The sequence below is a fragment of the Podarcis tiliguerta genome (assembly GCF_965153285.1).
Source record: "Podarcis tiliguerta genome assembly, chromosome: 2".
NCBI classification, from domain to species: Eukaryota; Metazoa; Chordata; class Lepidosauria; order Squamata; family Lacertidae; genus Podarcis; species Podarcis tiliguerta.
In genome coordinates this window covers 12,451,106-12,474,764 of record NC_139535.1, presented here as the reverse complement: position 1 = coordinate 12,474,764, position 23,659 = coordinate 12,451,106, and the positions used below count along the sequence as shown (strand labels likewise).

Here is a 23,659-nt window from a genome sequence, read left to right as displayed (position 1 = left end):
AAAATCAAGGTGGCATTTTTGCATGCATTTCTATTTGGAATTACCAGCTGAATTTGTGGTACTTCTGAGTATAAAACAGGGGTCAGCAAATTTTTTCAACCGGGGGCCGGTCCACTGTCCCTCAGACCTTGTGGGGGGCGGACTATTTTTTGGGGGGAGGGGAATGAACAAATTCCTATGCTCCACAGATAACTCAGAGATGCATTTTAAATAAAAGGACACATTCTACTCATGTAAGAACACGCTGATTCCTGAACCGCTGACCAGATTTAGAAGGTGATTGGGCCGGATCCGGCCCCCGGGCCCTAGTTTGCCTACCCATGGTATAAAACATGTGTAGGATCAGGCCATAAAGACAGGGAACCTGTGGTGCTGCAAATATTCCTGGAATATAATTGCCTTCATCCCCTCGATCTGGACGCTGTAATTCGATTGATGCAGCCCAGAATGCCATTGGCTTTTTTTGCTGCTGTATCTCACTGTTGTTGGGACGCGGGTGGCGCTGTGGGTAAAACCTCAGCACCTAGGACTTGCCGATCGCATGGTCGGTGGTTCGAATCCCCGCGGGGGGTGCGCTCCCGTCGTTCGGTCCCAGCGCCTGCCAACCTAGCAGTTCGAAAGCACCTCCAGGTGCAAGTAAATAGGGACCGCTTACCAGCGGGAAGGTAAACGGCGTTCCGTGTGCTGCGCTGGCTCGCCAGATGCAGCTTGTCACGCCGGCCACATGACCCGGAAGTGTCTGTGGACAGCGCTGGCTCCCGGCCTATAGAGTGAGATGAGCACACAACCCTATAGTCTGTCAAGACTGGCCCGTACGGGCAGGGGTACCTTTACCTTTATCTCACTGTTGACTCATGTTGAGCTTGTGCTCCACCTAGGCCCATAGATCCTTTTCACATGCACTGCTGGCCAGCCACGTGTTCCTCATCTTATATTTATGCAGCTGGTTCTTCCTGCCTAGGTGCAGAACCTATTTGTCCCTACTGACATTCATTTTGTTAGCTTGGTCCCAGTTGACCCATCTGTTAAGGTCATTTTGAATCCTAATTCCGTATGTATGTACTGTAGATATGCAAAGAGAGACAAATCTATGTTGAAGCAGAAGGGAACAGATGGAACATCTAATCAGACAGAGGTTTTGGGTCAGTTTCCATGTGTGAAAAGTCTTATTTTAGCTTGGTCACAGGGCACAGGCTGAACACCCCAGATTTGGACAGTGGCATCTCCACCTACAAGGAGCAGGTCAGTCGTGATGTGGAAGACCTTCCACTGGCGGGCTAGAGAGCCACCAACAGTCACAGAATCATAGAGTTGGAAGGGACCCAAGAGGTATCTAGTCCAGAGAGTGAGTGTATAAATACTGGGCTCAAAAGACAAGTAGTCTGACCAAACAGGAGAGCACTTCCTGCCTGACAGATGTTCTTGGGCTCCTCTGGGCAGGAAGGATAGTTGCTTGCACTGTACAAAGCGAACTAATGCCAATGTACTGGAAGATCAAGGGGATCTCATCTACCCCTTTAAGTGCATATAAAAGGTAACAGGCTCACTTCCAAATTGAAAACGCACAGAAAAGCTCAAGATACACGTTGATCTACCCACACGTAGGTGAGGAATCATATGTTTATATGCTGCCTTAGAGTTTTTAATTTGATTCAGCACATGTAATTATTATTGATTATTTTCAGTTGCTATCTCTGAGAAACGTAGAAAATAACAGGATATATTTATCCGAGAGTCTTCAAACTTACATGACCCTTTAAAAATTAGGTAAGGAATCAAATGTTATATAATACTGTTATATAATACTGTTTTATAATTTATGACTGCATGATAATTTAGAATGTAAATGTATTTTCATGTAATATTTGATACTTCCAGCTGATGAAGGTGAATACATCGAAACAGGGCCCTGTCCTGGTTTCTGATCCATAATTGACTTCTGACTCAATGCTTGAAACTGAGACCTTCACGTCGAATCTCACTATGGACTAACATGAACTTGTCTCTACTCATAAACTCTTATTTCAAATTCTGTAATGAATTATTGTGCTATACCTATCTTTATGAGTTTAAGTTTGTAATCTCTGTTAGAGTTTGTAATCTCTATTTGAGTTTGTAATCCTTGTCAGAATACATACTTTTGAACGGATCAGTTTTTGTTAAAATTGATTATTTATTTGTCAGTAGGGACTACTCCCACTATTGAAACTTACATTGGCCTGAGTTCTTGGTGTGCTTTTTTCCTAGTGTACTGGAAGAAGCAAAGATCACCAGTGTCAAAGCAATTATTCCTCAGCATCAACTTTGTTGGACTGGTCATGTTGTGCGGATGCCTGATTATCGTCTTCCAAAGCAACTACACTATTCCAAATTTTAAAATGGTAAGCGTAATGCTGGTAGTCAACAAAAGAGGTTCAAAGACTCTCTCAAGGCAGATCTAAAAACATGTAGTATAAACACTGACAACTGGGAAACACTGGCCTGTGAGCGCTGCAATTGGAGAACAGCCTCTACCAAAAGTGTCATGGGTTTTGAAGACGATCAAACTCAGGACAAAAGGGAGAAACGTGCTAAGAGGAAGGCATGCTTGGCAAATCCACACCGTGATCAACTCCCGCCCGAAACCTATGTCCCAAGTGTGGAAGGACGTGTGGATCCAGAATTGGCCTCCACAGTCACTTAGAGACTCACTGTTAAGACTGTGTTTATGGAACACAATCTTACTTGGCTACGAGTGACCACCAAAGAACAAAGTAGAACTAAGCTGTTGTGAGATGTATCTGTCTCCCTTGCTAGTGACTTTCAGGAGGTGATTACATACATCCCTGTTTAGCCAGCATCTTGTGCCCAGAACGTATTGTCTTCAGAACATATCAGTGAGCCAAGAAGAAATGCTTTTAATCAAGCTCCAATGTAATTTTCTGAGACACTGGTGTCATCTAAGAGATCAACACTCATACATACATAGCCACACACACACTTCCAGGAATGAATTCCTTGTGGGAACATCTTGGCCCTGGCTGTTCTTAGATGCGCAGGTTTCCCACGGTTCTCCGGCATCCAGAGATCAAGCCGAGAGATTGTACAAGCGGCTCCCTCCTCTCTTATCCACGGCCTCCCGTCAGTCACGTCACGTCAGTCAGGGGTCCTGCTAAGATGCTCTCGCACATTGGGCCCACATTAAGTGCAAAATATAAATCTGTTTCATAAATAAGAATTGAAAAATTGTTTTTTGCTGGAAAAGGTCCTGTTTGTTCACAACGATGCTGGTGGCTCAGGGAGGCATCCTGTCCCCCGTGGCCAGGGCCCCAAGCAGCATCCATTCATTTTAGGCACAGCTGTTGGTTTGGTGGCAGACAAGTGGCACGTTCTTAATCATCAGCCAGTCGGAGGAGGGTGCCGGAGGTCGTGGGCACGCTAGAGGAACGAGAATGAGGTGGTCAGGTTAAAAGCAGGACTAGAATAAGAAGAGCATAAGAAGAGCCCCGGCTGGATCAGGCCAGGGCCCATCTAGTCTAGCATCCCGTTCTAGTGGGGTAAAAAGGTAAAGGGACCCCTGACCATTAGGTCTGACTCTGGGGTTGCGGCGCTCATCTCACTTTATTGGCCGAGGGAGCTGGCGTACAGCTTCCGGGTCATGTGGCCAGCATGACTAAGCCGCTTCTGGCGAACCAGAGCAACGCACGGAAATGCCGTTTACCTTCCCACCGGAGTGGTACCTATTTATCTACTTGTACTTGGATGTGGTTTCGAACTGCTAGGTTGGCAGGAGCAGGGACCGAGCAACGAGTGCTCACCCCGTCGCGGGGATTCAAACCGCCGACCTTCTGATTGGCAAGTCCTAGGCTCTGTGGTTTAACCCACAGCGCCACCCATGTTCAAGTGGGGTAGGAGAGATGAAAATAACGCCCATGTATTTCACATCTGGCAATCAATGTGCCCCTTTGGTTTCAGATACTACATGGGTATACAAGTCTACCTTCAGATGTCTTCTAAAAGTCTCGTAGTTGTTTTTCTCTTTGACATCTGGTGGGAGGGCATTCCAGAGGGTGGGGGCCACTACCGAGAAGGCCCTCTGCCTGGTTCCCTGTAACCAGGTAAGGATGTTGCTGCAGAAGAGCAAATCTGCTCCCAAGTGAAAGCAACTCCCAAGCATTCCTTTGCAAGCAGGGCTTGCTGTCCCTGCTGATGACAGAGAGCCCCTCTGATGACATCAGGTGATTGGTAAATGGCCCCTGGGGGTAAGAGAAGTTGGGATCCAAGTCACCAGCCCAGAAAAGAACCCCACTCCCCGGTATGTAGGATTACAGCCTTGATTGGCTGCCCAAGGGCAGGATCAAGCTCCACAGCAACAAGCTGAGATCCAAGGCAACATTTGGTTTTTCACAGGTGGGAGCGAGAGCAGAAATCTAGTACCAGTCCACCAGCTGGGCTCCAATAAGGTCGTGGATGTGGTAAGGAAGGCCCAGCTTCACGGCGCTTGGAGCTCGGCGGTTCTGCAGGTCAGACAGCAAAACTTCCTTGTATTTGGCCTTCTGGATCATGCTCAGCACAGCTTTCCTCCCTGGGAAGACCGAGAGACACACACAACACAGATCACTAGGTTGCTGCCGTCAGAAGTGTCCCAGCTTTTGCCTGGAGCAACAGATTCCACATGCGGAGCGGGGAAACGAACTAACCTTTGATGAAGCATTTGACAAAACGACCTGCTCCAGGCACTGCCAGCCACCAGCTCCCTGCATCTCGGACAGTCAGGACTCCGGCATTCACCAGCTGCCTGAACATAAAGCACAGGACGGGGAGAGAAATGTAATTCCCCCCATTACAACTTGCCCCTTTTGTACCAAGATGCAGCCGCTTCTAGGACTGTGGAAAGCTGGAGATAACGGGAATCTAAAGAAAGCGTTGCCCAGTGGTGCTATCAGGACAGGACTTCAGGGAAAAGGCCCAGGGTCCTGTTCCACAAACAGAGAAGGAGTGTCCCCAAAGGCAGCAGAGCTGGCTTACTGCATTTTGCAGTAACATACTCTCCCATTGGGACGCGGGTGGCGCTGTGGGTTAAAGCCTCAGCGCCTAGGGCTTGCTGATCAAAAGGTTGGCGGTTTGAATCCCCGCGGCGGGGTGCGCTCCCGTCGTTCAGTCCCAGCGCCTGCCAACCTATCAGTTTGAAAGCACCTCCGGGTGCAAGTAGATAAATAGGGACCGCTTACCAGCGGGAAGGTAAACGGCGTTTCCGTGTGCGGCTCTGGCTCGCCAGAGCAGCGATGTCATGCTGGCCACGTGACCCGGAAGTGTCTCTGGACAGCGCTGGCCCCCGGCCTCTTTGAGTGAGATGGGCGCACAACCCTAGAGTCTGTCAAGACTGGCCCGTACGGGCAGGGGTACCTTTACCTTTACTCTCCCATTATGGAGAGGCCAGGAGATGTAAGACAACTAAGTCCAGAGTTCAAAATGACCAAACCGCACCTCTAAGTGTGTTTGAGGATCCTAGTATGAGCCACTGTTTCTTCTTCTGGATCTCAGCTCTGGGCAAGACACTACCTGTTACCCAACAATCTCCATGCAAGTTAACCGTCAGGTATGATGGGCGAAGCCCTTTGTGTTATTATTTTTGTAAACAGCTTTGAGGGCTTTTGTTTTTGTTTGTACAATTGTAGTCACAGAATTGTACACTTGGAAGAGATCCCAAAGGTCATCTCGTCTAACCCCCTGCATTACGGGAATCTTTTTGCCCAGTGTGCAACTTGAACCCACAACCCTGAGATTAAGAGTCTCATGCTTTTATAAACAGTACATTACTATATTCTTAGAGGGTGCCTGCTGTGGCATGGGCAGTCATGTCACAGAATACTTCCCCTTGCCCCCAGGGAACTGGGTTGTTTAACCCCATACAAAATTATGCAGATTTACACCAATCAGAACAAATTCAATCGATTTACTAAGATTCATTATAACCGGACACAGCAAAACCTCAAAGAGGAAGCCCGAGCTTCATACCTGGCCCTCAGAACACACTCTACTCTGACTCCACTCTGGGGAAAACTTTACTCACGTGATTTCCGCATCACTGAAGCCAAACTCTTTCACCATCCTTCTTTTGTCGAAACTGATGTCAGGGCAGGAGCTGAGGACAGAATCCAGGAATTTCCTAACAGTCCTGTCAAAGTCCTTCCCAGACGTAAACTCTAGCACCTGTGGGAGAAAGAGCCGTCACAATCTCTCCCCTGCTTCTGCATTGCCCCCTCAACTAACCACATACACACATACACACAAAAGACACAAGACCTTAGATTTATAGTTGTCTGTGAACGCCACAACGAAAGTGTCTGCATCGAAACCATGCTGGAACATCCGGATCCGGCCCTCATCTTTCAGCTGGCTCTGGAGAAAGACACAGAGGGAGGAGGAGGTTTTATTTATTTTTAACCAGTCTATTTCAAATGCAAACTCTGAAGGCGGAGAATTGGAGGCAGAAGGAAGAGAGATTTGTCTATCTATAGACACACACCTCATTGTATTGAAATCATGGTAGGGTGTGTGCATGAGAGGAGGAGGTTTATAGGTTTCCCATAGGACCCTTTGGTTATTCAAACACCCCATATCCTGGGGAACCTCAGGCCCCGGGGAGTGGGGGGCAAATTCAGCCCTCCAGATTCCTATACCTGGCCTCTGAACTGAGGGCGGAATCACCTACCAAGTGCCTGTCGACAGTCGTTCGGTCTTTGACGAGGCTGTAGATCTGGTGTCTCAGAATCAATGGCGGCAGAAAATCCTCAAATAATTTGCGGGGGAAGAGAGAGGCCAAGAACTGGAGTGCAGATTCTACTGCCTCGGGGCCTTCTGGGGGAGGAAACATAAGGAGCTGGCATATTTCTGCAGCGCTCTGCCTCATGGCATCCAGAACTGATGGCACTCACCTCTAACTCATCATCCCCCCCATTAGTCCTCTCACGCACACCTCCCCACGCAGAGATAGAACTCTGATGCCTCACCACACAACACTTCTTCCTCCATTCTTACCCTGCTCAAGAGGCTCCGATCCGAGAACCAGCCGTCGTTTTTTCGCCTGGAATGTATCCGAGATGAGCTGATGCTTCCGCTTCATGGGGCTGGAGGTGAGGGCTAAAGATGGGAGGCAGAGTCATTATGCTACCTGCTCCAGGTGTGCAGAACTCTCTGGTCCTCTAGATGCTGTGGAACTACAACTTCCATCAGCCACAGCCCAGGAATGATGGGAGTTGTAGTCCAGCAACATTTAGAGGGCCACAGGTTCCTCACACCTGCCACAGACCTTTGCTAGCCTTCATTCCACACCCTCACCCCCCTTCAATACTGAGGGCCATTTCAGAGACCAGTGTCTTCCTCCTTCTCAGCCTTTCAGTCATAATGGTCCTCCCCTTCTTCCAATATCTGTCTGGGTGCTCTGCAATGAGCTACACCCCCCCCCCCATCTCTAGGTAAAGGTAAAAGGGATCCCTGACCATTGGGTCCAGTCGTGGCCGACTCTGGGGTTGCGGCGCTCATCTCGCTTTACCGGCCAAGGGAGCCGGCGTACAGCTTCCGGGTCATGTGGCCAGCATGACTGAGCCGCTTCTGGAGAACCAGAGCAGCGCATGGAAACGCTGTTTACCTTCCCGCTGGAGTGGTACCTATTTATCTGCTTGCACTTTGATGTGCTTTTGAACTGCTAGGTTGGCAGGAGCAGGGACCGAGCAACGGGAGCTCACCCCGTTGCGGGGATTCGAACCGCTGACCTTCTGATCGGCAAGTCCTAGGCTCTGTGGTTTAACCCACAGCGCCACCCGGTTCCCCTCCCCCATCTCTAATCCATCCCAAAAGGTCCCTGGGCATTCATTCTGGTCAATATCTCACAATCCTATTGTCCTCAGAATACCCTTGATGCTGCCGATTGCACACAACCCACAACTTTCACTGCCCTGGCACCTCAGTATAAGGCTGATGGCATTCATACTGGCAGGCCGTCTCCTGTATTATTAAGTACTGGCTGGTATGCGGAAATTAAGGAGGCAAAGCTCTCCCCTCATCACTTCACTGCCATGCGCTGAAGAACTTCAGTTGCTAAATATCTGCACGTCAAGCAACTTCAAAAGCACAGGGGAAGTAAAACAAGTTGGGTGTGGATCACACCTATGCTGATCAAATAGTCTGCTCATCAAGTTGCTGCATTTTCTAGCCTGGCTTCATCATCTGGCTTCAATTTTGCCTTTGAATGTTATTGTCGTCTTCTCTGTATGCAGTGTGATAAATGGCTTTATATTAACAGTACCTGCCTGTAGCATCAGCTCCCCCCCTTTCATCAATACTCTCTCTCTCTCTCTGTGTGTGTGTGTGTGTGTGTGTCCACACACCAACCCAGTTAGAGGGCTAGAGCAAAGCTGGCTCTGCCTCATGCAAGCTAACGCCACAACCAAACAATTAATATTTTCTTTATTTTTTAAAAAAATATTATTATAAAAATTTACAAATATCATTAAAAGAAAATGTATTTTCATGACACATCCATCTGTTTTGAAAACACGATATTCTGTGATAACCTAGGATAAATTTATTACAACACAATTGCTTTCTTGGGAGCAGAGTCCACTTTATTAGTAGTAGCCGTATCACAGGGCAGTTCACAACATAAAAACACAAAATGGGAAACCAAAACACATTTAAAAAACAGCAACCCAGAAGAAAGGGGTCAAGTTTACTGCATGTACGGTGTTAAAGGAAAATATTATGAAAATGATGTATAGATGGTACTGAAGCCCTGTAAAATTAGCAAAGATTTACCACAACAGTGATAATGTTGGAAATGTAAAGAAAAAGAGGGTACCTTTTATCATAAGTGGTGGACCTCCCCCAAGGTGAAAGACTTCATTTATAATGAATTAAAAAAATGTTGAAATATACATTTATTAAGAAACCAGAGGCCTTTCTTCTTGGAATAACAGGTTTGGAATTGCCCAAGAAAGATGTTAAATTGTTTTTGTATGCCACAACTGCAGCAAGAATTTTGTTAGCTAAGAATTGGAAAACACAAGAAATCCCAACAGTGGAGGAATGGCAGATGAAGATGATGGATTTTTCGGAGCTAGCCAACCTGATTGGAAGAGTCCGTGACCAGAAGGAGGAGGAGTACCAGGAAGAATGGATGAAATTCAAAGACTATTTAGTTAAATATGTTAAGATAACTTAATTGGAAAAGCTTGCAAATATTAGGTAGGCTGAGGATTTAAATATGTAATGTTAGGAATTAATATGTCTAAAGCTAAAATAGAAAGAAAGAAAGATGTTAAGTGATTAAGTTAATTTTATGAGAAAATTGGTTTAGGAAAACTGTTAAAATGATACACACTGAATTTCAACTAGGAGAATTCAAGGAAGTCACTTAACAATGTCACTAAGATTGGTTTAAATACGGTTGAGATTTATGTTTGTTTGTTTAAATTTTTTGGAAAATCACTATTTTTTTTAAAAAAAATAAAAATAAAAAACAACAACCCAGTAACACCGCCCCACAAACACATTATTATTATTATTGTACAAACCCATTGCTCTTGTGTAAGAGGAAAAGTACTGTAGTTTCAAAAGTGAAGATGTAAATAGACTAGCGAATTATGGAAGCAAAATCTGCTGAAACGCCACGAGTTGCATCCAAGACCCGCTCAAGAGGAGACCCATTGAACCAAATAGCCCTAAGTTAGTGATGTCCATTGATTTCATTGAGTCCTCCTCTCCCTCCCCTCTTTCCCACCCTCTGGACCCCCTCCTCCATTTAAAGCGCCCCCGACTCACAAAGCGACCCTTGTAGTCTCCCGCCTGCCGGTCCCCGCTTCCGGCCAGAGCTGTCTCTGATGACGCCGGCTGCTTCCTCTTCAAAACAAGCCTCTCCAAGTCCCCACCCGAGTCGGCTGCCCGCCTCCGGAAGATGACGTCACTCCCCTCCAACCCCGCCCCTTTGACACGCTCGCCGGCTGCCCGCCATCTTTATTCCGGGCGGGACGAAGCTACCGCGGACTGACGCTGGCCCAAAGCCGCCATCTCCATCGAGAAACAGGGAATGAAGCCGATCTGGCGGCCATTTTGGACATGGGAAAGAAAACGGCTTTATCCGCGGGAGGCGGGCCGCGCTCGCCACCTGCCGGCCGCGCTTTGCGTGGCACCTCCTGGGGTTTTTGTGTACGTGTGTGTGTGGGCAGGAAATAGGAAGGGCGTTGACTTCGCCTCCCGACTGGCGCCCTGTGATGACGCCATCGCCGCGCGGCCTTAGGAGCCGAAGGAACGGAACGCAGCGATTGTTTTGAGCAAGATGTCGGGCGCCCGGGTCTTGTTTGGCTGGTGACACAAAGGAGACGCGCGAGCTGCGTCCCCCGCCTCTCTCTCCGCTGCAGCGCGAATCGGCGGTGTCCTGCGATGACGTCACAGAAGGTAAGTACGGGAGCCGGGAGGGCTCAAAAATGAAAGGCCGATTTTTTAAATTTATTTTTTATGGAGGGGGGGGGGTCTTTCCCTGACTACAAGAGGAGGAGGAAGAGGTCAAAAAGCATCTTCGGGCATCTCTCCCAAGTGGGTGCTGGTGTGACCAGGACTCCTGGGTCCCTTGCACAAGAGGAAAGTGCGTGTGCATGAGCGCCTGAATGTGCTGCGCGCATTCTCCCGGGGGGAGCGCGCCTAGGTTTTGCGGCTGAAGACTGCGGGGAAGAAGAAGGAGGAGAGGTGAGCTGAGGTTCCCCCCGCTGTCCAGCATTTGACATTCGGAAGATTGGGTGGAAACTTGAATGGGAAAGAAGAAATGGCGGGAAACGAGGGACGGAAGCAGCCTCCGCTTGGGTTGCACCGCCAAGCCGTCGCGTCTGATTTGCGTGCAAGGAGGTCCGGGGGTTCAACAAGCCCCTGGCCTCGGGGGGCTGGGCAGCTGGAAACACTGGAAAGCCGCTGCTGCAACTCCCCGCGGAGTCTGTGTTGCAGGCAGTTCCCGACCTGGAGTGGCCTCATGACCACTAGCATCCATTGACAGCCTTGTTGTTTAGGCGTGTCCAACTCTTCGTGACCCCCTGGACCAGAGCACGCCAGGCACTCCTGTCTTCCACTGCCTCCCGCAGTTTGGTCAAACTCATGCTGGTAGCTTCGGGAACACTGTCCAACCATCTCGTTCTCTGCCGTCCCCTTCTCCTTGTGCCCTCCATCTTTCCCAACTTCAGGGTCTTTTCCAGGGAGTCTTCTCTTCTCATGAGGTGGCCAAAGTATTGGAGCCTCAGCTTCAGGATCTGATTGACAGCCTTATCTATTAATAATAATAATACAGTGGTACCTCGGGTTGCGCTGTGGGTTAAACCACAGAGCCTAGGGCTTGCCGATCAGAAGGTCGGCGGTTCGAATCCCCGCGACAGGGTGAGCTCCTGTTGCTCGGTCCCTGCTCCTGCCAACCTAGCAGTTCGAAAGCACGTCAAAGTGCAAGTAGATAAATAGGTACCCGCTCCAGCGGGAAGGTAAATGGCGTTTCTCTGTGCTGCTCTGGTTCACCAGAAGCGGCTTGGTTATGCTGGCCACATGACCCGGAAGCTGTACGCCGGCTCCCTCAGCCAATAAAGCGAGATGAGCTCCGCAACCCCAGAGTCGGTCACGACTGGGCCTAATGGTCAGGGGTCCCTTTACCTTACCTTGGGTTACAAACACTTCAGGTTACAGATGGTTCAGGTTACAGACTCTGCTAACCCAGAAATAGTACCTCGGGTTAAGAACTTTTCTTCAGGATGAGAACAGAAATTGTGTCTCGGCAGCGGCAGGCCCCATTAACTAAAGTGGTGCTTCAGGTTAAGAACAGTTTCAGGTTAAGAACGGACCTCTGGAACGAATTAAGTACTTAACCCAAGGTACCACTGTAATAATAATAATTATTATTATTGGCGGCTCCCAATCGAGTGTTAAAAACAATACAGCCTTAAATATTAAAAACTTCCCTAAACATTAGGGCTGCCTTCAGATGTCTTTTAAAAATAAGATAGCTGCTTATTTCCTGCTTATCTTATCAAACGATACTTCCCTTCTACTGGGAGAAAGCGCCCCTTATAACGCAGCCCAGCATTGCAACTGACCTGCCAGAAAGGATTGTTGTAAGGGCATCAGAGATGTTCCCACAGGGAAGTGGATAGCTCTGTCGGTAGAGCAGGAGACTCTGTCTCAGGGTCATGGGTTTGAGCCCCATGTTGGGCAAAAGATTCCTGCATTGCAGGGGGTCAGGCTAGATGACCCTGGGGGAGCCCTTCCAACTCTGTGATTCTATGATATAACAAGGCTGAGTTCACTCCCTGTTGTTGGAACTCAGAGTCTGTTTTTATTTCTTTGAATCTTGTCCCCCCCCCCCCCCTGGTTTCCAGTGGACATGTATGTAAAATAGTGTTAGCTTTTATTTTTGTAAGCTGCCATGGGTAAGCTTTGCCTTGAAAGGCATAATGTAAAAATTTGAAAAAAACAAATGTGAAGCATTTAATAAAAAGCTCTGTAGGAGAATACCTGTGTGTGTGTGTGTGTGTGCGCATGCGCGCATATTTGATAGCTCATGAGACTCTTTAATCTCAAAGTTTGAGTCCCATGTTGGGTGAAAGATTCCAACACTGCAGTAGGTTGGACCTGACCACTGGTCCGTCAAGCTAAGGATGATGGGAGTTGCAGACACTAGTTTGGGAAAGTCTGAACTACCGTATTTTTCACTCTATAAGACACACCAGACCATAGTTTTTGGAGGAGGAAAACAAGAAAAAAAAATTCTGAATCCCAGAAGCCAGAACAGCAAGAGGGATCGCTGCGCAGCGAAAGCAGCAATCCCTCTTGCTGTTCTGGCTTCTGGGATAGCTGCGCAGCCTGCATTCGCACCATAAGACACACACACATTTCCCTTTACAGTCATACCTCGGGTTGAAATGTGCTTCGGGTTGAGCGCGTTCAAGTTGCATTCTGCGGCAACCCGGAAGTAACGGAGCACGTTACTTCCGGGTTTCGCCGCTTGCGCATGTGCAGATGCACCGTCGCTTCTTACGTTGCATTCAGGATGCGAACGGTGCTCCGGAACCGATCCCGTTCACATCCCAAGGTACCACTGTACTTTTTAGGAGGGAAAAAGTGCGTCTTATAGAGCGAAAAATACGGTAGATGATCCTCGTAGTCCCTTTCAACTTGGCAACTCCGTGAATTTAATAGCAAAAGCCCCACAGTTTAAAAGTCCCCTTCTTCCCTGACCATTTAAGACGTGCCTTGAGAGCAGAGAGGGGATTCCCAAACACAGTTTGTGGGTGCGACTTATAAGAGAGCCAGTGTGGTGTAGTGGTTAAGAGCGGTAGTCTCGTAATCTGGTGAACGGGGTTCGCTTCCCTGCTCTTCCACATGCAGCTGCTGGGTGACCTTGGGCCAGTCACACTTCTCTGAAGTCTCTCAGCCCCACTCACCTCACAGAGTGTTTGTTGTGGGGGAGGAAGGAAAAGGAGATTGTTGGCCGCTTTGAGACTCCTTCGGGTAGTGATAAAGCGGGTTATCAAATCCAAACTCCTCCTCTTCCTCTTCTTCTTCTTCTTCTTCTTCGTCGTGCTGAAGGATGTGATTTCTGAGCGCATGTTCTTGTTGAGAGGGGTAAGCAGAGCATTAAAGAAAGGAGCAGAAAAGGACATTGCGTGTGTGCCCGCTGTGCCCCGTTTTCGTCACACGGTTATCTGACCATGCATGGGCGTTTTTTTCGGAGCGTTTTACCATCGCTTTCCCTTGTCGATTGCAGTCCCCGATGAAGACCTCTCTCGACGCCACCAGGACTCACGACCGGGAGGACGACGCCCCCAGAGACTGCAGCGCCAAGCGCCAGAGGAGCGACGCCAAGCCTCCCCTCACTCTGCCCGTCACGCCCTCTCGCTACGATGCCCCTTTCCCCTTTTACCGGCGGCCGGCTCAGCTGGGACACTTTTCCTTGGACGCCCAGCGCTGTTACCACGGGGACGCTCGCCGCCTGCGCTACTATGCCCCGCCCCCTGTCGAGGGCCCCTCCCCCGGCTTCGACCTGCGCGACGGCTACCGCGACCGCTATGTGAAGCAGGATGAGACCGTCCGCGAGGGGCTGGAGCACTTGCTGAGGTGGATCACCCAGAACCGGAAGCAGCTGCAGACTGAGGACAAAGGGTGAGGAAGGGCACGATTCTCGGTCTGTCTCTCCTTCCTTCCTCTCCCCGCATAAGAGAGAGGAAGGCTTAATGGAGGATCAGGTTATCAGGGACTAGTGTGTGTATATATATATATATGTATATATGTTTTTATATATATATATATACACACACACACACACACACACATATACCGTATTTTTCGCTCTATAAGACGCACCAGACCACAAGACGCACCTAGTTTTTGGAGGAGTAAAACAAGAAAAAAAATATTCTGAATCTCAGAAGCCAGAACAGCAAGAGGGATCACTGTGCAGTGAAAGCAGCAATCCCTCTTGCTGTTCTGGCTTCTGGGATAGCTGCGCAGCCTGCATTCGCTCCATAAGACGCACACACATTTCCCCTTACTTTTTAGGAGGGAAAAAGTGAGTCTTATAGAGCAAAAAATACGGGGTGTGTGTGTGTGTGTGTGTGTGTGTGTATGTGTATATATATATATATATATATATGCTTTCGTAGATTTTCACGGGTACAGGAATGCAGGTTTTGGTGTCCTCGGGTGTCTTCCCGTGTAAAAGTTGGGGTGTCTAGGCGACGTTTCGACGAGGTCTCACTCGTCATCTTCAGGCTGGTGCTTTCGGCTTCTTGTTACTGGAACAGAGCAGGATCTCAGTGTTTGAGTTCCTATAAATACTGTTGAGGAGGTGTGGTGTATAGCCTCCAATGTTCTGGGCAGAGAGGAGGTTCCCAGGCTAGTGTATATATATATATATATATGGACTATGTTTCGCCTCCGCCATTCCGGCAGTGCTCTGCTTACGTTGTTAGGAAGCTGCTTCTTATTTTATTTATTTTTATTTATTAAATTTGCCCTTCATCGAAATAAGCAGCTATCTTCTCTTTAAAAGACACCTGAAGGCAGCCCTGTTTAGGGAAGTTTTTAATATTTAATGCTGTATTGTTTTTAACACTCGATTGGGAGCCGCCCAGAGTGGCTGGGGAAACTCAGCCAGATGGGCGGGGTATAAAAAATAAATTATTATTCTTTATTATCCATAGATCTCAGGGCGGTTCACAACATAAAAATGCAAGATAAAAGCACAAATAATAAAAACAGAATTTATTTGTTTTTTTCCAAAAAAAAACCAAAACCCCAAACACAAGTCAGACCATCTAATATATAGCATTGCCTTGCCTTGCCTGGAAATGGCTCCCCAGGATCTCGGGCCAATCCACTTGGTCCTTTTAAATCGGGAGGTTGGTGATCGGACTGGGGACCATGCACCTGTAATGCGAGTGCTGCTTTGTTGAGCAATGATCTTTCCCTCTGTGTTTTGCCTGGCGTCTAAAGGTGTGCAAGGAAGGCACCGGGTGAGCCTCCCTGGGGAGAGCATTCCATAAACACGGAGCCACTGCAGAAAAGGCCCCGTCCTGTGTCGCCACTATCCATACTAATAAAATAATGATGATGATGATGTCACCCATCTGACTGGGTTGCCTCAGCCACTCTGGGTGTGTCCCAACAAAAATAAAAACACAATTAAAAAGGTAAAGGACCCCTGGACGGTTAAGTCCAGTCAAAGGCGACTATGGGGTTGCGGCGCTCATCTTCCTTTCAGGCTGAGGGAGCCGGCGTTTGTCCACAGACAGCTTTCTGGGTCATGTGGCCAGCATGACTAAACCGCTTCTGGCACAATGGGACACCGTGATGGAAAACAGAGCGCATGGAAATGCCATTTATCTCCCCGCCAGAGCGGTACCTATTTATCTACTTGTACTGGCGTGCTTTTAAAAAAACCAAAAACAAAATGAAACGTTTTTATTAAGTTTTCCATTTTAACAATCCAATCAAATCACATTCAATCTTCCAAATTATTATACATATCAAATAATCCAATAATAATAATAATAATAATAATTTATTATTTGTACCCCGCCCATCTGCCTGGGTTTCCCCAGCCACTCTGGGCGGCTTCCAACAAAGATGAAAAATACACTAAAATGTCACATATTAAAAACTTCCCTGAACAGGGCTGCCTTCAGATGTCTTCTGAATGTCAGGTAGTTGTTTATCGCTTTGACATCTGATGGGAGGGCGTTCCACAGGGCGGGTGCCACTACCGAGAAGGCGCTCTGCCTGGTTCCCTGTAACTTGGCTTCTCGCAGCGAGGGAACCGCCAGAAGGCCCTTGGCGCTGGACCTCAGTGTCCGGGCAGAACGATGGGGGTGGAGACGCTCCTTCATATTCGGGGGAGCTCTGATCATCTCATATTTCTACTGCTTTTCATAGTCTGTACTGGCGTGCTTTTGAACTGCTAGGTTGGCAGAAGCTGGGATAGAGCAACGGGAGCTCACTCCGTCGCAGGGATTCGAACCTTCGATCGGCAAGCCCCAAGAGGCTCAGTGCTTTAGACCACAGCGCCACCCGCGTCCCTATGTCCCCCATCTGACTGGGTTGCCCCAGTGGCTCCCAACAAAAAAGTTAGTAAAAGCACGATATGACAGCACACGCTGAAATCTTCTTTGAACAGGGCAGCCTTCAGATGTCTTCTTAAAACCATATGCAGAGTGGTGTCTGCAGGTTGCTATGTGCCCATTAGGGCTTCCTTGGGGATCCCTGCTTTCACCAGAGTTTGACTTTGTCGGCCTTAGAATACAGAGGAACGGCCCCTGCAGCTCGTGCTTTGCTCTTTTGAACGGTCTTGTCTCTCCCCGCTTTGCAGGCGGCCGCTGAATGCCGACTTTGTGACGTGGCGGGGGCATCTCACCAAAGTGCTGACCACGCCCTACGAAAATCAGGACGGTTGGCTGCTGGCGGTGAGCCTCTTCCGCGGGACTCTGTACATCAGCGAAGTCGAGACAGAGGCCGCCCGGAGGCAGCGGGAGCAGCGCACGGACCTGCTGAAGGAGCTCATGTACATGGGCTACAAGTTTGAGCAGTACATGTGCTCTGGTAAGGATGCCAGAGGCCTCTAAACCATAGCTGTCAACCGTCCCTTATTTGGCGGGAAAGTCCCTTATCCCAGCGCCGTGTCCCGCTGCTGTCCCTTATTGATGATGTCTCTTAAATTTCCCGGGTTTCAAAGGAAGCAGCTCCTCTCCCTCCCTCCCTGCCGGCCAGGGAGGAGGGAGGCTCCAACTGTGTTGCTTGGCTGCGTTGCTCACCCAATAAGGAGTCTAAGAACGACTGGGGGGTGGAGCTTGCATGCTTTGTGCCAATCAAGTCGGCCGCGTTGCCTGGGGACTCACTTTTGCTCAGCGCTTCCCAGCGGAGAGGTGACGGTGGTTTTCCTTGCTGCATCCCCTTTGCTGGGTTGCTGCGCTGTGGGAACCACCGCTTGAGGCTTCGTTTGGCTGCTGGGCTGGCTGGGCTTTCTGCCTTTGGCTCGGGAGCTGGTTGACTAAAATCCTTTATTTTGGCTACTGGTCCCTTATTTACGAGGCTGCTGGTCCCTTATTTTCAAATCTGTAAGTTGACAGCAATGCCTGGTCTGAGCATACGGCTCGGTTCTGGGCAGCGGTATTGAGAGCCAATGTGGTGTAGTGGTTAGTGTGTTGGACTAGGACCTGAGAGACCAGGGTTCAAGCCCCCACTCGGCCACAAAGCTCGCCAGGTGACCCTGGGGCAAGTCACTCTCTCTTGCCCTACCTTACAGGGATGTTGGGAGGATGAAATGGAGATAACCACGTACGCCGTCTTGAGCCCCGTGGAGGAAAGGTGGGATAGAAATGTAATAAATGAATCAAAATCAGAGCTTTTCAGTTTAGAGCCGCGGTTCTTAAACATTTTTCCTCTGGGCCACACTTTCAGAATAAAAATTTGCTCGTGCCTTGGCAAATTTTTAAGCGATTAAGAAATACATTGGAAAACACAGCTAGCATTGGCCTCACTTTATGCTCTCATTTTGAAGCGATATCCATATTTTGCAAATAAAAACGATTATTTCTATAGTGTACTACATTGAAATGTTTGATGGTCCTTGAATTTCCCCACCATGCTTACCATCCTCTGCTGCCATGCCCTTTGAGAACCACTGTTTTAGAGTAAAGTTGAATAATAATAATAATAATAATAATAATAATAATTTTTATTTATACCCCGCCCTTCCCGGTTCAAAAACTGGGCTCAGGGTGGCTAGCCACAAATGTAAAACACTTAATTGTAAAAGCAGCATAAAATACAGTATAAAAACATGAATAACAATAAAATTCAAAAATCAATTTAGGGGCAATAAGCATCAGATAATAAGTTGTAGTTGGGGGCATAAGACGGGTAGAAAAAGGCTGCATGGGGTGCAAAAGTGGGTGTGCCTTTCTCATCATAATAAGATCTTCAGGTTCATCCCCTTTAAGCCTAAGGGTGAGAGACTCAGGATAAACACAGGGAGGGAGTTCTTTAGTGCATAGTTGAACTATGGAACTCACTGTTGTAAGATGCAGTGATGGCTGCCAACTTGGATGTCTTTAAAAGACCAGACAGATCCACTTTGTGCCTCTTTTGCCTCTGGAGAACACTCACTCCTCAAGCGTGGTCCTCAAAAGGGCCTGAACAAATCCAAGAACCAATTAATGAGCTTAAAATATGCTTCTAACCTGTTGAATTACAGAGGCGTCGGAAGTTGTGTGCTGTGTCTTTTGCTAGGGAGCTTTTCCCCCTTTCTTGAATGCGAAGCGCCCAGAAGATGGGAGTAAATGTCTTCTTCTGCTCCAGATACTCCTGATGGGACTCCGGATCCGACGGGGGTGGTGAACACAAACGAGGCTTTCTGCATCGTGATCCGGACCCGCCTGGGAACCCACTCGCTGCTGTTCTCGGGAGAGGTGGACTGCACGGACCCCCGGAGCCCCTGGCCCGACCCTCCAAGCTGTTACGTGGAGCTGAAGACTAGCAAAGTCATGCATAGCCCAGCTCAGAGGAAGAGTTTTTACAGGTGAGGTGGGCAGGGAGATGAAAAGCAGGGAAACTATGGAGTCTTCTCCCTTTCCACACACAAAAAAAAACAGGTACAGTGGTGCCCCGCAAGACAAATGCCTCGCAAGACAGAAAACCCGCTAGACGAAAGGGTTTTCCGTTTTGGAGGTGCTTCGCAGGACGAATTTGCTATGGGCTTGCTTCGCAAGAAGAAAATGCCTTGCGATTCCTGGTTTTTTTTCCCCTCCCCCCCTTTTTCCCAAGCCCCTAAGCCGCTTAACAGCTGATCTAAGCCGCTTATCAGCTGATCTAAGCCGCTAATAGCCTTTTAGCAGCTAATCCGCTAATCCCTTAAGCCTTTAATAGACGCTAATAGCCTTTTAGCAGCTAATCCGCTAATCCCTTAAGCCTTTAATAGCCACTAATCCGCTAATGGGCTTGCTTCGCAAGATGAAAAAAAACGCAAGACGAAGAGACTCGCGGAACGGATTCTTTTCGTCTTGCGAGGCACCACTGTACTGCAAAGATGTTCCAGAACTACAACTCCCATCATCATCATAAATTTTTATTTATACCCCGCCCTCCCCAGTCAAGACTGGACTCAGGGCGGCTAACAAACAATAATAAAAACAAGTTGATTAAAATACAATTTAAAAAAGATTAGAATACAACATTAAAACATTAGGATGCAGCCTCCTCACAGGAGGAGAAAGGAAAAAGAAAGAGGGGGAGGGAATTAAACTGATTCTAAGCCAAAGACCAGGCGGAACAACTCTGTCTTACAGGCCCTGCAGAAAGAAATCAGATCCTGCAGGGCCCTGGTCTCATGAGGCAGAGCGTTCCACCAGGCCGGAGCCAGAGCTGAAAAGGCCCTGGCTCTGGTTGAAGCCAATCTAACTTCCTAGGCCCGGGACCACTAGGGTGTTGCTATTTATGGACCTTGAGGTCTCTTCCAACTCTATGATTCTATGAAAGAGCAGAGGAATGGATGAGCCAGCTTCTCTCTTCTTCCCAGGCACAAGATGATCAAGTGGTGGGCTCAGTCTTTTCTGCCCGGAGTGTCTCGGATCGTGGCCGGGTACCGGGGGCCAGATGGCTCCATCGTGGAACTGGAGACGTTTGAGACAATGAAGATATTCCAGCTCATTAGGGTGAGTCCACACCCAGGAGGAAGGGCAGACAGGCTGAGATCTTAGATTCCTCCCTTTCATTCTAACCTCTCCCAGCTCCAAGGGAAAAGGTGGGGCGGGTTGGTGCACTAAGTCTTCCTCCAGAGCGGCTCTCTATAAGGGTTCGACAGGTGATTGGTGGTTACAGGGAACCCCTGTGAAACTGCGCTCAGAGTGAAAGCGCATCTTCCACAGAGGTTGCTGTAAGAGCCAGTCAGCCGGCAGACTACAGGCTTGATGAATTGCTTGTTCACCTGAACTCCCAAGGTACGCCAGGACAAAGCAGTAGCTTAGGTACGGAAGCACAGGTGGTCAGGTGCGCACTTAAGCACTGAAAACACACACCTGCTCCTCTCAGGCATTGGCTTTCAGCATCAGAACTGTGTTTGAGGAAGGCTGAACTAGATGGACCAAGGAGCCAGACTCTGCCTAAGTTAGCTTCCCATTTTCCAGGTTGTATCACCCCTAAAATAATCTCCCTTCTTCCTCCTGGGCAGGAGGACCCAGGCTGCTGGAAACCGGCGGTGTGCATGAACTTTTGTGCGGCGTTCCTCGGCTTTGTGAAGAAAGTGGTGACCGAAGACAATCCGAAGTAAGTACAGTGGTGCCTCGCAAGACGAAATTAATTCGTTCCGCGAGTCTCTTCGTCTAGCGGTTTTTTCGTCTTGCGAAGCAACCCTATTAGCGGATTAGCGGCTATTAGCGGCTATTAAAGGCTTAAAGGATTAGCGGATTAGCTGCTAAAAGGCTATTAGCGGTTTAGCGGCTTAGAAAAAGGGGGTGGGGAGCGAAAAAAAATGCAAGACATTTTCGTCTTGCGAAGCAAGCCCATAGGGAAATTCGTCCTGCGAAGCACATTGAAAAACGGAAAACCCTTTCGTCTAGCGGGTTTTCCGTCTTGCAAGGCATTCGTCTTGTGGGGCACCACTGTACCGTATTTTTTGCTCCATAAGACACACTTTTTTCTTCCTAAAAAGTAAGTGGGAATGTCTGTGCGTCTTATGGAGCCTGGGGCAAAAAGCAGATCATGCTTTTAAAAAAAGAGGGAAGTAGGTGTTGAAACAAAGCCGCTAATAAGCAAGCAATCGGGGAGGGAGATAAGGGAAGCTAGCAATAAAGGAGGCTGCCTGGGAAGGGGGAGATAAAGACAGTGAACTTGCAAGGAGAGGAGACAGGAAGACTGAAGCAATGAGGAGACAAATTAGAAGAAAAAGAGGAGCAAAAAACTGCTCTAGCTAAGGAAAAGACACTAAGGCAAACAAGTGGGAAGGGAGTGTTGAAAGGAAGTAGCTGATCGGTGGGATCGGGAGAGAGATAAGGGATGCTAGCGATAAAGGAGGCTGCCTGGGAGGGGGGAGGTAAAAGCCCATGGATCCTCAGGATTTTTAGGTTGGGTCACCCCAAATTCACCATCAGATCCCATAGCACATCCATGGCTGGTGGGGCTACAGTGGCGCAAAAATGTGGTTACAGAGCATGGATCCACACGAATCCTCAGGATTTTTGCACTGGGTTACTCCAAACTCACCATCAAATCACATGTCTGTGGCCACAGCATGAACCACATAAAATCATACATCCACTGTTTCGTTCAGAATTATTTTTTCTTGTTTTCCTCCTCTAAAAACTAGGTGCATCTTATGAAGCGAGAAATACGGTAGTCATGGTGGCTGAGGCCAGTGGGAGTTTGCAGTCCAAACACTAGGAGGGGGAGCAGGCTGATGACGGCCGGTTAAGCAGAGGAGGAAAACAAAATGGGAAGACTAGAGTGAACATGGGACTCCTGGCAAGGGAGAGCAAACTCCTTGGCTTAGTCTCCCTTCCAGAGGAACCTCACGTTGTACCTGCTGCTGTCTCCTTTGTCCAGGTTGGTCCACCTCTTTGCCTGGGAGCCCGGCCATCCTGTCTCCTTCACGGTGCACCGGGATTCTGAGCACACCTTCCTGCCCGACTGGTATGTGGAGGCGCTGAGCAGCGAGAAGCCCTCCACTCCGCACATCCCAGACTGATGGGCTGCAGCTGGAGGGAGAAGCTGGATTTTTTTTTTTGTATCTTGAGTGGGCAAGGCAGGGTGGGAGGTTAAACACACACACGCAAACACACACACACAGCAGACCCAAGGAGGCTGGCGCTTGGTGCTCAGAATGTCAGGGACATGCCTGGGAGGGCCCCCTACCCCCCCCCCCATCATCACAATGAAGGAGGGACAGGGCAATAAACTATTATCGTAAACACAAACGTCTCCTAGCAGTGCTTAGTTGAAGGGATTGCGTCTCTCTCTGGTTTGTCGGTAAGGGATTCTTAAAGGACAGCGGGGATAGAGGGAGGAGGTTTGTCAATGCAGTGGTACCTCGGGTTACAGACGCTTCAGGTTACAGACTCCGCTAACCCAGAAATAGTACCTTGGGTTAAGAACTTTAGCTCAGGATGAGAACAGAGTGGGAGGCCCCGTTAGCTCAAGTGCTACCTCAGGTTAAGAACATTTTCAGGTTAAGAACGGACCTCCAGAACGAATTACCGTATTTTTTGCTCTATAAGACTCACTTTTTCCCTCCTAAAAAGTAAGGGGAAATACGTGTGCGTCTTATGGAGCGAATGCAGGCTGCGCAGCTATCCCAGAAGCCAGAACAGCAAAAGGGATTGCTGCTTTCACAGTGTAGTGATCCTTCTTGCTGTTCTGGCTTCTGAGATTCAGAATATTTTTTTTCTTGTTTTCCTCCTCCAAAAACTAGGTGCATCTTTTGGTCTGGTGCGTCTTATAGAGCGAAAAATACAGTAAGTTCTTAACCCGAGGTACCACTGTAAGTAAGTTTGATCCGTGGCAGCTCACATAAAAGAATAAGCCTTTGCCTGGTTCTACACAACAGTCTTCAGATATTCAAAAAGCAGTATTACGTCTTCCTCCTCAGCCTTCTCCAGGTTAAACATGCCTTCAACCTTTTCTCACAGGGCTTCCCATCCATAAGATTGTCTTCATTGCCCTCCCATGAACCCAACTTGTCCACTCCCTTCTTTTTTAAAGTAGTATCTCCAGCAGTGGACCCAATGAGGCTCCAGACAAGGTCTGAGTAGTGCAGGCTAGAGTGAAACACTTGCTTCTGTTAATGCAGCCTCAAATCGCATTCACCTTTTTTGAGTGCTCTCCAGCTTATTATAATAATATAATAAAAATTATTATTTATTCCCCAGCCACTCTGGGCGGCTCCCAACAGAATATTAAAAACACGATAAAACATCAAACATTAAAAACTTCCCTAAACAGGGCTGCCTTCAGGTGTCTTCTAAAAATCAGATAGTTTTTTATTTCCTTGACATCTGTTGGGAGCTTGCAACAGACCTCGCAAGGTAGAGATCCTTTTTAAAAAAAGTGCTGCCGCCAAGCCAGGTTACCCCCCAAGCCCCACATCCTGAAGCTGTATTCTCCCTCTCTT

General features: G+C 48.4%; 2 protein-coding genes across 5 annotated transcripts; one reads left to right on the top strand and one right to left on the bottom strand.

The window, feature by feature from the left end:
- Positions 1–2,873: 2,873 nt before the first annotated feature.
- On the bottom strand, positions 2,874–9,912 carry WHR1 (winged helix repair factor 1). 3 transcript variants are annotated; one of them, XM_083426661.1, is made up of 8 exons: positions 9,802–9,912; positions 7,021–7,122; positions 6,695–6,840; positions 6,286–6,381; positions 6,053–6,192; positions 4,680–4,777; positions 4,417–4,564; positions 2,874–3,417 (listed from the first exon to the last, which is right to left on the bottom strand). In XM_083426661.1, exons 2-8 carry the CDS (start codon positions 7,103–7,105, stop codon positions 3,372–3,374), a joined length of 759 nt encoding a protein of 252 aa, XP_083282787.1. In that variant the 5' UTR covers positions 7,106–7,122; positions 9,802–9,912; the 3' UTR covers positions 2,874–3,371. The 3 variants fall into 3 exon arrangements, with proteins under 3 accessions (XP_083282787.1, XP_083282786.1, XP_083282785.1); XM_083426660.1 differs by lacking the exon at positions 9,802–9,912 and adding an exon at positions 8,840–8,887 and having other exon boundaries at positions 6,695–6,837; XM_083426659.1 differs by lacking the exon at positions 9,802–9,912 and adding an exon at positions 8,840–8,881.
- A 268-nt stretch (positions 9,913–10,180) lies between these two features.
- DXO (decapping exoribonuclease) lies at positions 10,181–22,466 on the top strand. 2 transcript variants are annotated; one of them, XM_083426325.1, is made up of 7 exons: positions 10,181–10,434; positions 13,772–14,166; positions 16,871–17,100; positions 18,859–19,078; positions 20,075–20,210; positions 20,726–20,820; positions 22,096–22,466. In XM_083426325.1, the coding sequence occupies exons 1-7, from the start codon at positions 10,420–10,422 to the stop codon at positions 22,235–22,237; spliced, it is 1,233 nt and encodes a 410-aa protein (XP_083282451.1). In that variant the 5' UTR covers positions 10,181–10,419; the 3' UTR covers positions 22,238–22,466. The 2 variants fall into 2 exon arrangements, with proteins under 2 accessions (XP_083282451.1, XP_083282452.1); XM_083426326.1 differs by lacking the exon at positions 10,181–10,434 and adding an exon at positions 10,441–10,722.
- The last annotated feature ends 1,193 nt before the right edge of the window (positions 22,467–23,659 follow it).